We start from the raw sequence: 15,161 nt of genomic DNA, 5'->3' as shown, positions 1-15,161 counted from the left end.
GGATTTTGTTTCATTCGAGATTCAACACTAGCGGAGGCAATAATAACAAATAATAATAATAATAATAATAATAATAATAATAATGATAATAATAACGTGTTATAAACCATAGGGTTGTCCATGGTCAGCTTCAGTGGTCGGTTTTCCATGTTATGGTGTTATGTTTATTATTGGTAAGGTCTACTGCAATAAGGAGGTCTATAACAATAAGCCTAACCCCCGATGAACGGGAGGGACGATGACCTGTTATGTTCAGGCTCCTCGTTCAGCTCTATGTGAGTGTGTTGTCCTGATTCTGGAGCAATAACGCCCAGGGTTGAGTCCTAAAAGTAGGCCTACGCAACTCAAACCATACACCTACAAGCCTTCCTGTCCTTTGTCATTTTAAAGTTTAAAGGTGCGCTAAGAAGGAGGAGTCTGATGTTAAATAGCAATAATAAAAAAAATAAAAAAAGTCTGGCCAAGATCCCGTGGTGTCTGGATCAAGCTCAATAATTAACCCGGGGACACACTGTTCCCTCCACGGCTGTTCATTTACCCACAGCCCTCTGTAGCCAGGGGGCCGGCTGCGGTCCTGTTAGGATGGACAAGTTGCATTACCTATAAGGCATTTTTACAAACACACACACACACACACACACACACACACACACACACACACACACACACACACACACACACACACACACACACACACACACACAGATACGATGCGTGTAAATATTGTCCATCTAGGATCTACACACACAGATATGAAACCAGGTAAGGAGAACGCGATGCCTCCTCCCATTGGTGGAGCTGATCACATGACCTGTGCTCCCTCCCACACACCTTTATGCCCAGCTCGCTCCACCTTGGATACTCAGAAGACTCCCGCAGTAGGTGTCAGGTGTCAAGGTTTCATGAGAACGAGTGACTCACCAGAAGGGCTGAAAGGTAAGTTAAAGCTAAATATATGAGAGCCAAAGTTTGGCGAAAATGGCTTGTAAATAATCAGTATTAGAGCTGCATGTGTTAGGAGCAGGCCTCGGTTATAACCCGTTGGTGGAGGCTTTTGTTTCGGACCAGTGGATCCCTTCTCGTTTTACCAGACTAACGTCTTTGTAAAACACAGCCTATATGCAATATCCCTTAAATCCACCTGCCGACCTTTAGCTCGTCTCAGTTAAGGGGAAGTTCAACTTTCAACTTTAAAACCAAATGGTATTGTTTTTTAATGACGTTGTGTAACCAACTAATATTGACCCATCAGTATCCCTCCCCTGCCGAAACACTGAGCGCCTTTTAATGGCTGCATTTGCATTTCTATTCTTACATTCAAAACATGTACACACCTAAACTACTATGGAAAACAATATTTACTTACAATGACGACGCCATGGTCATTTTGTTTTGGTTCAGGCCAGCAATATTGATTGAGAGTTTTTGATGAAATGCTTAAACATTACTAATTGTGTTTATATATGGGTTATACTATACATTATACTACAGAAACTTCAGATTCAAAGAAAAATATACTTGTACTAGGAAAGATTTTCAGTGATAACTAAACTGCGAAAGCCTTAAGCAACAAGTTGTGGCCTTCATTTCTAAAGTAAAGTTAATCACTCAATCCTTATGTTAATATTTGTGTGGACTTTAAGACGTAGGAAACACAGAAAGATACCATCTAACATGAGGCAAAACACCAAAGCTAAGGGTAAGATGTGATCATTTTGGCTGCTTGAACTGCCATAAAGGAATGGGCTGGTCACTCACTTATGACCTCATCTCCATTAAACCACCATAGATTATGTTTCCACGTTGGGAAACATTAGTTTTATTCCACTGTCTCTGTTGCACTAATAAACACACTTGATTAATTTTGAAACAGTCAAACAGATCCACCCAACACAATGTAATCTGTAGGTTTAGATATCAATGTAATCTGACACTGGAGTCAGAAACAATCAAACATAACCGGACCTCAGAACTAGACAAGAATTCCCCTATTGCTTGAATTACGATTTCAGGAAAGGCATTTCCGTGTTCATATTCGGGCACTTTCAATCAAGGGGTCACACCAAATCCATTTAACCTCTGGGCTTCATACTTAGTGTGGACAAGGAGAGTGGAATAGCATAATCTATTTTCTGCCTTTCTTTGTTTGTCTATTTTGGACTCGCCTGGACTAATGTGTTATGAATGAAGAATAGTGACAGTCGGACAATGTTTAAGAGTGATTCATCAGAATACAAATCAAACTCTGGTTGCCATCTAGTCAATTCCAAAGTCCACATTATGTTTGTCTCCAAATGATAATGTAATAAGAGTGTGTCAACGCAACCGTGCAGGCACGGACGGAACACACTGCAAATTATCTTCAAATAACTCACCTTTTATCGCATGCTAAATATTTGAAAAAGGTGGTCCTGTACCTTGAGCCAGAAGACTCTGTCTGAGGCTTATAATCTGTCTGTCTAGGCTTCAGTCGTATAAGTATATGTTTGTCGGAGTGGAACACCAGCCTTCTGTGTCATTCTGTGTGCATGAGTCTCTGTGCAACAATCTAGTTCTGGTAGTGCAGGGATTTCAGATTTTCTGTAGTAAACATAGTTTTGCATGGTATCTAGCCCAGAGTCTGAATAATGACACAGTAAGGCGTGAAGGGTAGCACTTAGCTTCTTACACGTTTTACCATCTGTTGATCAAGGTAGGCAAGATTTGAGTTTTTACTGGGTTCAGGGTTGAAATACTTCCAAAAAGGACGATCCCTCCACCTATTTGTTAACAAATGTTACTCAAAGAAAAAAGTTTTTGTTGGTATTTATTACATTATATCTGAGATATTGGCGTCCAAAAGAAGAGTTCACTGGCTTAAATCTGCACGAGCAAGAAAATAATTGTTGCTTATCCACGTTAACACTGAAATAAAAATGTCCCCACAAATAAACATCTTCGTGTTGAAACATGTACCATGTCGTAACACCGTAAGAGCCTCACTCAACATAGAGGACTCTCAATGACATCAGGAATAGCGTCTAGAGGAACAAGTGCCTGCATGGTGACGGTTTATTAAATACAAAGGAATCCTGGTACTTACCAGTCCTGCTGCAACTCAGTAACTGACACCTACAAGAGAATGGACTCCCATTGGCTGATACACATTTATATTTAGTGATCACATCATCAAAGTCTGCGCTCTCTATTATAACAGTGGATTTATTATAAAAAACAGTATTCAACATTAATGATGACTGAGAAAGCCAATTCGTTTGGCTGATTTGAAAAAGGGCGATTCAAACATTGTTTCAGTGCTTGTAAATAAGTAAAAGTTAAAACTCATAAACGGTTTCCAGTGAACTCCAGTGCAGTCCTCGTGTACGTTCAAGCGCGAGTATCTAGCGGCGAGCAGCTGGTCAGGCCCCAGCTTAATAATGGATGCCCGTGTGTGTGTGTTTCAGATGGCAGAGATGGAGAGTGGCGGTCCGTTTAACCGCGGCGGCTGGGCCTCCCAGTCTCTCCGGGTGACGGCCCGGGAGCTGTCTCTGGTCAACGGCCGCGGGCGGAGCAACGCCATGGTGGAGCGCTTCTCCAGGTGGGAGGAGCCGCCACAACGCACATGACATTACTGAACACACTATTGATGTGATTATACCTCTGTACATACATGTATGGATATATGTCTTTATGATGGCTTCTAAAATGTCTTGGGAGATATCCCGGATATTAACTATCATCTCATTTAATACCTGATTTTATTTGGTTTTCTTTCCACATAAACAGTTAAAGAAAGTTAAGAATAAGGAAGTTGATAATAAAGTACCTTTTCTTAATTAGATGATGGTCAATTCCATCAGTCAGTTTAAAAGGGTTGTACTTAACATTCATTAATCTAGTGGATGGTTTCATCCAAAGAGACTTGCATGAGGCTGAGAAGGCCCAACGCTCAGATCAAAACCACCCCATTGTGCCTGACCACGTTTATAAAACACGTCTGGATGGTGTGCACAGAAGATTAAGGAATATGTTTGTCATTGTAGCAGTTCAATCTGAGATACCGAGCTACTGCATCTTAGCAGCAGAGACTCACTCTTCCTGCTCTCCACTTGCATGTCTCTGTGAGCTCAGCAGATGTCAGTGTTGTTCTCTCTCTGGTCCACAGATATCAGAAGGCTGCCGAGGAGTCCAACGCTGAGAAGAAAAAAGTAAGAACTCAGTCTGCCTGGACCTGAAGACGAGATTCACTAATCCAATGTTACAACAACAATGTTTCTGAGCAGCGATAGTTATTAATCCGTATTTATTAAGATTTGTACGTTCTGAAGTATGAGCTGATGGCTTATTACCAGACGATCTGTATCAATCTATAGTGAGCAAGCCTCATGTAAGACACTTGTATCAATCTATAGGGAACAAGCTTCATGTAGGACGCTCCGTATCAATCTATAGGGAACAAGCTTCATGTAGGACGCTCCGTATCAATCTATAGGGAACAAGCTTCATGTAGGACGCTCCGTATCAATCTATAATGAACAAGCTTCATGTAAGACACTCGTATCAATCCATAGTGAACAAGCTTCATGTAAGACACTCGTATCAATCCATAGTGAACAAGCTTCATGTAAGACACTCGTATCAATCCATAGTGAACAAGCTTCATGTAAGACACTCTGTATCAATCTATAGTGAACAACAACATGCGTCATTGTAAAATGCTATGTATCAATATATAGTGAACAAGAACAAGCCTCATGTAAGACGCTATATCAATATATAGTGAACAAGCCTCCTGTAAGGCACACTATCAATCCTTACTAACAAACCAGGACATTGCCCCACGCAGTGATGCAGGTGCACTAGACACACGCATGATCCAGCAGAGGGTGACTCGACATCTACAGAGGACCATCCAGGCTACACACACACACACACACACACACACACACACACACACACACACACACACACACACACACACACACACACACACACACACACACACACACACACACACACACACACACACACACACACACACACACCGGCTGCCGACTGACTTCTTATTGGCTACTTGTTTTAACGGACGAGCAGATAATCCTAATCCCCCTGGTGTTATCCGATAGCCCGGGCTCCCTTTGTCTTGTTGAGTTGGAAGAAAGTCATTAATAAATGATAAGTTTAATAAGGAGCGGCTAACATGTCAGAGTTGAAGGTAATGTTGTTGATGTTGTTGGTGGCTTACGTTAACCAGGGGTGTAACACCTACGCGTTGAATATGTCCCACGTTAGATCTGTTTCTATCGGGGGGCTGAAGGCAGGCAAGAGATATGTTTCTATGTACTCCTATAGTTTGATAATTATACCATATCCATGGTTTTGGTCATCGTCAGATATCTGACTGGTGAAACGTTGAACCTGTAGATAAACAATCAACAATATTCCTGAAACAATTCACATCATCACACCAAGTGTACAGTGTAGGCTATCTTTGAAACACAGTATCACATGCCCTACGTATTCAAGTGGATGTTTCTGTATTTTAGATTCTAATACATTTGTTGGAAAAAGAAAACAGCGCTGAGCGGCACAAGAAAGAGTTAACATTTCCTGAATGCATAATTTCCTGATCTGGTTTCCTGGGTCGCTCCCTTCTCTCTCTCCCTCCCTCTCTCCGTCCCTCGCTCTCCCTCCCTCTCTCCCTCCCTCTCTCCGTCCCTCTCCCTCTCTCTCACCCACCCTCTCTCTCTCCCTCTCTCTCTCTCCCTCTCTCCCTCCCTCCCTCCCTCCCTCTCCCTCCCTCCCTCCCTCCCTCCCTCTCTCTCCGTCGCCGGTCCAGGAGCGTAGCAGGGTTGGGCGCCTTCCTCCAGTGAGTGTAGTAACGTTGGGGATGACTTCCTTCCTTTTCTTCCCTTGTGCTCCTGGTATGATCACACCTTCCCCTCGCCTTGAGACGGGGTTGACGGGGTTTTTTTCTTCACAAAAGCGCAGACAATGTTCTCATTGTCCCTGTCCGTTCCCCTGCCCAGGGCTGGACGCACAAAGACAGAGCCTGTACATCTGTTCCCAGTGTATGTGGCTGCTTCCCTGATCCGCTAGCTCGTAGTGGCTGCCGCCTCTGGCTTCCTTGTTCGTTAGCCTCCTCCTCCCATTAAGGTGTTTGTAAATGCTCGCCAGGCTGAGACTGTGCGATTTTGGAAACTTCATTGATTACTTTCAACACAATGTAGGTTAAAGGTATATTGAGATATCATGCGAGGGAGCTTGGTTCCGTCCATGTAGTTGATTTGTTAATTTAAGCTTTAAAAAGTCCTCCACAGATATAAAATAGGAAGGACTTCATGAAGCAGGCAGATTAGGGATGTGTTCAACTGAACTCAATCATCTGGTTAACAAGGCGGTTTGTTCTGCGTGCCAGACAGTCGCTGGGCTGTTTCATAATGCCTAGATGTCTTCCTGGAGGAGCCTCGGGGAAGAGGCCTTCTCTTGTCTTCTAGGGGGTAAATGAAGTTCACGTTTTGAGTGGAATGTGGAGCGAAATGAGTCTGCATCGCAGCTCTTTAAGTCTCCTCTTGAACGCAACTCTCCCTAGCAGCCCATGTGCGGCTAACTTGAACAGGGAAAGCCCTCCCACTTCCTGGATGACTCCTCAGAGCAGCTGCTTGCCCGGGCGCTCATCACTTTAAAGCGGGGCCGGAATGCGCACAGTTTCCATCCTCATTTCCTGTCCTCCGCTGCTGCGCTGGTTTTCATTTAGCACTTAAGGTTTGACAATTCTTTTACCACGTGTTCGTTATAACTCCAACATACTCCCAGAAGTATGTAGTATGTTTTTTACGAATCCTTTTAACCCTGTTTTTTTTTTTTCCTCGTGTGTTCTGGGGGTTCTTCTCTCACCACTAAAGTCCTCTTCTCTCCCCTGCAGCCCTTTGTGAGCTCCAAGCCGGCGGTGAAGTCCGGCGGCCTGAGCGTGTTGAAGAAGCGCTGGGAGCAGGAAGGACCTCCTCCTCTTCGTGGCAAGCCCTCTCTCCCTCCCCCGAGGCCCAGACCTCTCTCGATCCCGGTTCCTGCTGCCCTGCCCAAGCCCACTCCCACCGCTCCCACCACTCCCAGCCCTCCGCAGTCCCAGTCCCCGGGACCAGTGAGTCCTCAGGACAGCCTGGAGACAGTCAGCCGCTCCCAGCTCTCGACGGCAGCCGCCCCGACCGCCGCCGTGAAGGAACGGAGGAACGGGATTGAGAAGGTGGAGAAGGTGGAGAAGCTGGATCGCAGACCCAGCGAGAGCTCAGAGAAGGTGGAGCGCAGACCCAGTGAGAGCTCAGAGAAGGTGGAGAAGGTGGAGAAGCTGGAGCGCAGACCCAGTGAGAGCTCAGAGAAGGTGGAGAAGGTGGAGAAGCTGGAGCGCAGACCCAGCGAGAGCTCAGAGAGGGTGAAGAAGATGGAGAAGCTGGAGCGCAGACCCAGCGAGAGCTCGGAGAAGGTGGAGAAGGTGGAGGAGATGGAGAAGGTGGAGCGCAGACCCAGCGAGAGCTCGGAGAAGGTGGAGGAGGTGGAGGAGCAGGCGGTGTCCAGCCCCACGCCCTCAGAGGAGAAAACTAGTTTGGCCCTCAACAATCTGAAGATGAAGTTTGAAAAGGGCGAAACCAAGGTAAGAATTTACATACCGGCGCTCACACACACACACACACACACACACACACACACACACACACACACACACACACACACACACACACACACACACACACACACACACACACACACACACACACACACACACACACACACACACACACACAGGCACACGCTCATACACAGCAAAACAGCACATTCTAAGTAGCATTGTGTCCTTCTGTGTCTTGGCCTCGTTCCTTGTTATCATGACAACATAATTAGCAGGTTTCAGTGGTCGCTGTTTGAACAAGAAAGACGACTACACTTTTCCCTCGTAAATTACTCTTGGCTTTCTTCATAGATTAAGTTAAGACAATCCTGCCTTTAGATGAATTAGCTTCTGACAAGGTATTCCATTAACGTTCACATTGTAGTTTTCTCGAAATATCGTTGCATTTTAAAGCCAGGGAGGATCTCTTAGTGAAACCAAAAAACGGAACTATTCCTACGCAAGCTGATGTGGCAAGCTCCACGCTATCCCTCACCCGTGACGGGGGAACAGCGACAACTTTCAGGATTTCCCCTCTTAAACCAAGCCTTTTGTCTGGGGCTGTGGTGAGCCTACATGTGTCCCTGTTCTGGTTTTATGTAGGTCATCTTTAGCCCTCGTGGGCTTCAACTGTGACCACAAAGATCACGGTGGAATTTACGCAGACGTTGTTTGTCGAAGCGCAGCCGCTGCTTTGGAAACCACATGAGAGCGAGAGCATCTCGTGACCCTGGTTCCTTTTCAAGGAAAGCCTTTTCGCCCGTGTTGGGTTGTGGCGTGATACGAAACGTGTGGCTCAGTTTTAATGCACTACATCAACATCAATACGAGAAATCATTTAAATAGAGTCAAAAGTATTGTGCAGTATAGTTACACGGCAGGTGTTACTTTGCATGTTGGATCTCTGCACCGTTCGCGGACTATTTGATAACTCACGAGGTCGACCCATTTGAATCAGTAATAACAACCAAGACCCAACAAACCAAACATTAAAACCCCCACAGAGCATTTCACTCTAAAGATAAGGCGTTCCGGTATGTTGGGCTCAGAAACCAGTTCAGCTCATCTCCATACAGCCCAGGGTCATGAATGTTTCTGTGTTCCCTGATCAGTCCCTGAACCCTGAACCCTGAACCCTGCCTCATACCGACACCTGCCTCATACCTCCTTCTCACTGCCTCATACAGACACCTGCCTCATACCTACACCTGCCTCATACCAACCCCTACACACTGCCTCATACAGACACCTGCCTCATACCAACCCCTGCCTCATACCTCCTTCTCACTGCCTCATACAGACACCTGCCTCATACCTCCTTCTCACTGCCTCATACCGACACCTACACACTGCCTCATACCTACACCTGCCTCCTCCTCACTGCCTCATCCCACCTCCTGCTCCCTGGCTCTTACTACCTGCCACCTCCTGCTCCCTGCCTCATCCTGATTCTTTATGTCGTTCTCGGCGTGTTCAGGTGTGAGTCTAAACGTCGGGGGAACGTGTCCCGATGTGTCAATAACATCATAGCTGGTTTGTGTGGTAAGCTCGCCTCAGGGTTCAAATCACATTCAACTTTAGTTTACGGGAATACCGTCCGGTCCTACAGATGCCACATCCCAGTATCAGTATAGTTCTTATCCTGCATTTGCCTTTTTGTTAGCTTGTTGAGCGTAGCATCGGTTTCTATGGAGCCGGCAGTTTGTTTGTCTTCCTGTTATTAAGCTTCACTGGAAGCGAAATGACTCTGGCGATGTTGTAATCTTTTTACAAGGGAAAGAGGAATCGTGTTGCTACGTGGGCGACTCTCTGCAGGCTATGACAAGCGCTCCATGTCAGGAAGAGAAGCTTCAAACTGCTCGGTTTGCATATTAACCAACACGCTGACTGTGTACTCAGTAGTGGTTACACATCTTCTTGTGATTACACAAGGGGCGAGGTATTGATTGTGAAACCTTCCTCTCCAACGACCAATCCCCCTGGTTCAATAAAGCCTGCTTTAGGTCTGCGCTGGTTTTTATGATCAATTAAATCTGAGGTGGACAGTAAAGAATAACCATAGACTGGGGAAGGAGGGGGGGGGGTTTAATTGTTCTGATTCCTTTCCGTACTCATGTGTGTCTGGGATTACTGATAAGCCTGACACACACACACACACACACACACACACACACACACACACACACACACACACACACACACACACACACACACACACACACACACACACACACACACACACACACACACACACACACTAGATTGGTGTGAATCATGGGATACTGGTTTAATGGGACGTGTGTATTGCGTTATACATGAGCTCAAAGGTCCTGAGCGACTCGTGTTTATGGTCTGGCCGCCATGCAATTCTGTTTAATAGTCTGGTTCTTACACCAGTAATGAAAAACAGCGTCCAAAAACAGAAAGTACTTTTCACTCGCTCCGGCCTATGAGCTCATTTCCACACACACAATAACTAAACTATTTTTAAAAACGGTTGGCTTTGTTTCGAACACGCGGCGGTCGAAGCAGCCCGAATGTTTATCTAACCTCAAGCGCATTGTCGACACCGGCTTGACATTTCAGACCAGGCCCCGGCCTGCGTCCGCCTCGGTCCACGAGAAACACAGACGACCTCAGCGTCTCAAAGGCCACTTCATTACACCAGCGTACCACCGTACGAAACCCCCCCCCCCCCCCCCCCCCCCCCATGTTCAGTCTTGCTCAGCTCGCTGCCCTCGTGTCAGATAAAACGCCATCGCTCACCCCCCCCCCCCATCGCGTCTCGCTCTCAGACCAACCATCAGCTCACCCGTCCCTTCGCTGCGTGTCATGGTTTCCCTCCAACCCCGGGGTCAACGGTGATTCACCCCTAAAGTCCCCCACCTCACAGGCGGTGACTGCTTCACCAGCAGATGCGTTCCTTTGAGATGTCTCTCCTGCCAGAGGACATGAGCTCAGCAGGACTGTGTTTCCCCTGGGGGGGACCTGCCTCGGTCAGTTGACCGCTATGCTGGTCCTATATCGAGCATAGCTTTTTGTGGTTTAAATGGTAAATGGACTGCTTTTATACAGCGCTTTCTCAACCAGTGGCCACTCAAAGTGCTTTACAAAAGCGCCTAACATTCACCCATGCATGCGCACATTCAGCCATCCATGCACACATTCACCCGTTCATGCGCACATTCACCCACTCATGCACACATTCACACACCGACGGTGGAGTCAACCATGCAAGGGCGACAGCCAACTCGTCGGGAGCAGTCTGGGTGAGGCGTCTCGCTCAGGGACACCTCGACACTCAGCCAGGGGGAGCCGGGGATCGAACTATTGGCAACCATCCGGTTACCGGCCCAACCCGCTCTACCTCCTGAGCCACACGCCGCCCCAGAAGGCTCTGCTCAGAGCCCTGCTCGGAGCTCTGCTCTGATCTCTTCTCTGGAATCCAACATGGCGTCCAGCATGCCGACTGTGGTCTTTCAACAAGGATGCCCTTTCCTCTCCTGGGAACGAAATGGAACAACCTGTTGGACCGGATCAGCCGCGTCCTCCCGTACACCCCCGGGTCCTGTTTGTGGCGCTACCTCTCAGCCAATAGGAGGGCGGCAGCCGCCTCCTTAGTGTACGAACGGTCTTCATTTTGGAGAAGTTCTGGTTCTTTCTGTTGTTGTCGTGGTTTCACTCTCTGGGTGTTGAGGAGCAGCCAGGTTCTGCCTACTGACTGCACGCTGAGGGGAGGGTCGCGATTGGTCAACCGACGGGGGTTAGGGAGGTGGGTGGGGGGTAGGTAGGTTGAGTTAACGCATGGAATGAACTAAGTGGACTGTTATGAGAGGGAGGAGGGGAGGGGAGTGTTGAGCAACGACCGGCGATGATGTCACGGGGTAGCAATGCTCCAGCCAGGTGTTGACTGTGAGTGTCGAGGAGACTCAGCCTACTCTCCGCCGCAGAGAGGTTCACCATGTTGCTCTCTCTCACCCAGGGGCCCAGGGGGCCGCGGAGGACCTCCACCGAGGACATGGACCAGCCCAGGGGTAAATACTCACTCACACACACGCGCATGCACACACGCACGCACACACGCACATTATGCATGCAAAGCGGATGCCATTGTTTTACATTGAAGAATTGGATTAGTCATGGCCGACGCCTTGATGCAAAGCGAGTGAGCCCAGAGTGGGTTTGGATCCAGGTGACGGGGCCGGTAGAACCCCTGTTCTACCGGCCCCCGGACATAGGGTACCGCGCCCAGTGAGGTTGGGGGTGAAAAACCCAAAGTGAACTCCGGTCTGCGCCGTGTTGTTGTTGTGTCTCAGCCATCGGGGTCTCAGCTCGGGGGAAGGAGGCTCCGTCCCTGAAGGACAAAATGGCCAAGTACCAGGCGGCCATCTCCAAACAGGGCCTCTCCAAAGCCGTGAGTCCAGCCTGTCGCACTACTTTCATTCATGAGGCGGTGTTTGAACGACATAGAATCAGCGGGCGTCTGATGAAGGACATCTCCACCATGCGAATCAAGAACTATTCAAAGTACTATCAAATATTGTCTGAAGGGCTTTAGCAGAGTCATGTTTATCTGAATAATCGCCAGAAGCCCAAGTCTATTTACGAAGCCTTGAAGCATGACAGGTAGATCTCACCACATCGGGCAGACTGCAGAGAGTTACATTTACATTCAGGGCGTTTAGCAGACACTTTTATCCAAAGCGACTTACAATAAGTACATTTGTCAGAAGAAAGAGAAACAACAATACAACTCTTTCGGTACAGTAAGGTTGTTCATAGAACCAAGTGGCACTAACAATTGTTTGGTTAACCCATTCCCCGTATACAACAAAGATAGCTAGGATAAGATGCTTAAGTACTAGGTACTATTTCTAAGTGCCAGGGCGTACAACTTACAATAAGTGCGAACCTTAAGTATGCACTTGTTCACCTGGTTCCCTGTCACTTAAGAGCTCTCAGCAGAGCAATTCAACCACCATTAGACAAGCATTTGGGAAAACTGCACATGCAGAGGTCCACGGCCCTGCCCCCATCAATCATCTGCCTGGAGAAACATCTCCGAGGAACATCTCAAAGGAAAGTCACTAAGGAATGATTCGCTGGGAGAAAGTTTAGCGAAGAGAAAGTGATTCCACGGTGGAAGAAGCATCCAGAGGGATGTTAACGTGTCTTTATAGTAGCACAGTCTACACGGCGAAGATATGAAACATTAACAGACCCTGAGAAGTTCGGCCAGACTTTAGCTGGTCTGCTGTTTACACTAGGACACACACTATAATATACACTACACACTAGTACACACAATGACCTGAGGTTCTGTTGTTGTCTCCTCCTCAGGGCCAGGCCACAGAGACAACAATTCACAAAGTGTCTCCGCTTCAAAAAAGTGCATTTGGCTGCAATGGTAAGTGTGAGGTTGTCCTGGTGACAGTGAGGTTGTCCTAGTGACTGTGAGGTGCTCCTGGTGAGTGTGTTGTTCTTGGGGTGAGTGTGAGGTTCTCCTAGTGACTGTGAGGTTCTCCTAGTGACTGTGAGGTTCTCCTAGTGACTGAGTTTCTCTTGCTGAGTGTGTGGTTCTCAGAGTGAGTGTGAGTTTCTCTTGCGGAGTGTGAGGTTATCAGAGTCCTTCGCCCCCTGGTGGCTCATTAATTAATGAGTGGCTCATTAATTAAACAGAACCTGGATCGGACAGGAGAGATCCGCTCAGCACACATTGATCTGGTCGCTACTGCGGTAACTTTACTTTCACTTTTTTTTACGACCTCTGTTCGTTTCAATCACAATTTAAGTGTGATTAATTCATCAGAAGAGCGTAAGCATGCTTAATTTAACACGTGTCAACAGTTTTGCCTTTTAAATGGGAAATAAAAAATGGCTCATGAGACCAGAGCTGACTGTGGGGCGGACCGTTCATTAGAATTTGATTCTGGTAAAGTGGTGTCTGCCAGCGTTTTAAAGTCTGTTGTGTGGATCTGTTCCAGGAGACGGGGACCAGGCCAAGGTGTCCAGGGTAAGACCGCTCTAGACCAGCTCTAGACCAGCTCAAAGTCGAACATCGTGTTGTCCCTTTAATCCTGATGTACTAAATGCTACATATGTTCTTTGTGCGGTCAGAAGTTCTGCCCGGCGGTGAGAGAGACGTGCATCGCGTGTCTGAAGGCCGTGTACCCCCTGGAGAAGCTGGTGGCGGACCTCCACGTCTACCACAAGACCTGCTTCCGCTGCGTCCACTGCAGCATGAAGCTCAGGTGGGTTAGCATGTAGCTCCTGTGTGTTTAGCACCAGCCGAATTAGGTACGCAACATTAGCGTCAATGTTAGCATCGACGTTAGCATCAACGTGAGCATCAACGTTAGCATAAAACAAGACATTCAAGGAACACCCATTTATAGTTGCAGGCATTGATAATGAATATGAAAATGCACAATATAGTGTTACTCGACTTGACTGTAAAGCGACTAATTATAGTAAACAGGAACTGGAGTCCAATACGATTCTCTAGCTCCCCATCCCAACCTGGGCCAGGAAAATGTATTCAAATTCTAATGAAGTTTAGAGGGAAATCGAGCCTAGCATTCCGGTAAGGCACAGAGAGTTCACTAAGGGAACACCTAGCCGTCCTTTAAGCCTTCCCCTAAGGCACACAGAGACCTCCCTTTAGGCACACAGCCTTCCTTAAGGTAAACCTAGCCTTACCTTAAGACACTCCTAGCCTTCCGGTAAGGCACACGTAGCCTTCCCTTAACGCACATTTAGCCTTGCATTAGGGCAGACTGACCCTCCCCTTAAGGCAGACAGAGCCTTCCCTTAACGCACACCTAGCCTCCCCTTAAGGCAGACAGAGCCTCTCCTTAAAGCACACCTAGCCGCCCCTTAAGGCAGACAGAGCCTTCCCTTAAAACACACCCAGCCTCCCCTTAAGGCAGACAGAGCCTTCCCTTAACGCACACCTAGCCTCCCCTTAAGGCAGACCAGCCTCCCCTTAAGGCAGACAGAGCCTTCCCTTAAAACACACCTCCCCTTAAGGCAGACAGAGCCTTCCCTTAACGCACACCTAGCCTCCCCTTAAGGCAGACCAGCCTCCCCTTAAGGCAGACAGAGCCTTCCCTTAAAACACACCTAGCCTCCCCTTAAGGCAGACCAGCCTCCCCATACTGGTTTGAAACCAGAGCTCTCCCTCAGGGTTTTGACCTCGTCTCCGTCCCTCTGCTCTGCAGCCTGGGGAGCTACGCCTCTCTCCACGGCAACGTCTACTGCAAGCCCCACTTCAGCCAGCTGTTCAAGGCCAAGGGCAACTACGACGAGGGCTTCGGCCACCGGCCCCACAAGGAGCTGTGGGCCCCCAAGGCCGACGGCGAGGGCGAGGGCGAGCCCGCCCGACAGAGGGACCCCGGGGAGACGCCCGCCCCCCGCCCCGCCCCGACCGCCGCCGCCGCCGCAGACGACCGGGACGACCAGAGCGTGGAGGACGCCCCCCAGGTCAAGGTGACGGACCTGACGGCCCGCCTGGAGACCG

General features: G+C 48.1%; 1 protein-coding gene across 1 annotated transcript in view; it reads left to right on the top strand.

Annotated features, from left to right (window-relative positions):
- Positions 1-609: 609 nt before the first annotated feature.
- Positions 610-15,161, top strand: part of LOC130401566 (LIM domain and actin-binding protein 1-like) — a 17,544-nt gene continuing 2,992 nt past the window's right edge. The window contains 10 exon segments of the mRNA XM_056605395.1: positions 610-936; positions 3,444-3,577; positions 4,145-4,187; positions 6,905-7,627; positions 11,625-11,676; positions 11,959-12,056; positions 12,983-13,049; positions 13,627-13,655; positions 13,760-13,893; positions 14,863-15,160. Coding sequence (XP_056461370.1) covers positions 3,444-3,577; positions 4,145-4,187; positions 6,905-7,627; positions 11,625-11,676; positions 11,959-12,056; positions 12,983-13,049; positions 13,627-13,655; positions 13,760-13,893; positions 14,863-15,160 — 1,578 coding nt within the window. The 5' untranslated portion in view covers positions 610-936.

This window comes from Gadus chalcogrammus, chromosome 13, assembly GCF_026213295.1.
Source record: "Gadus chalcogrammus isolate NIFS_2021 chromosome 13, NIFS_Gcha_1.0, whole genome shotgun sequence".
Classification (NCBI taxonomy): Eukaryota; Metazoa; Chordata; class Actinopteri; order Gadiformes; family Gadidae; genus Gadus; species Gadus chalcogrammus.
This window is presented reverse-complemented; position numbering and strand designations above follow the sequence as displayed.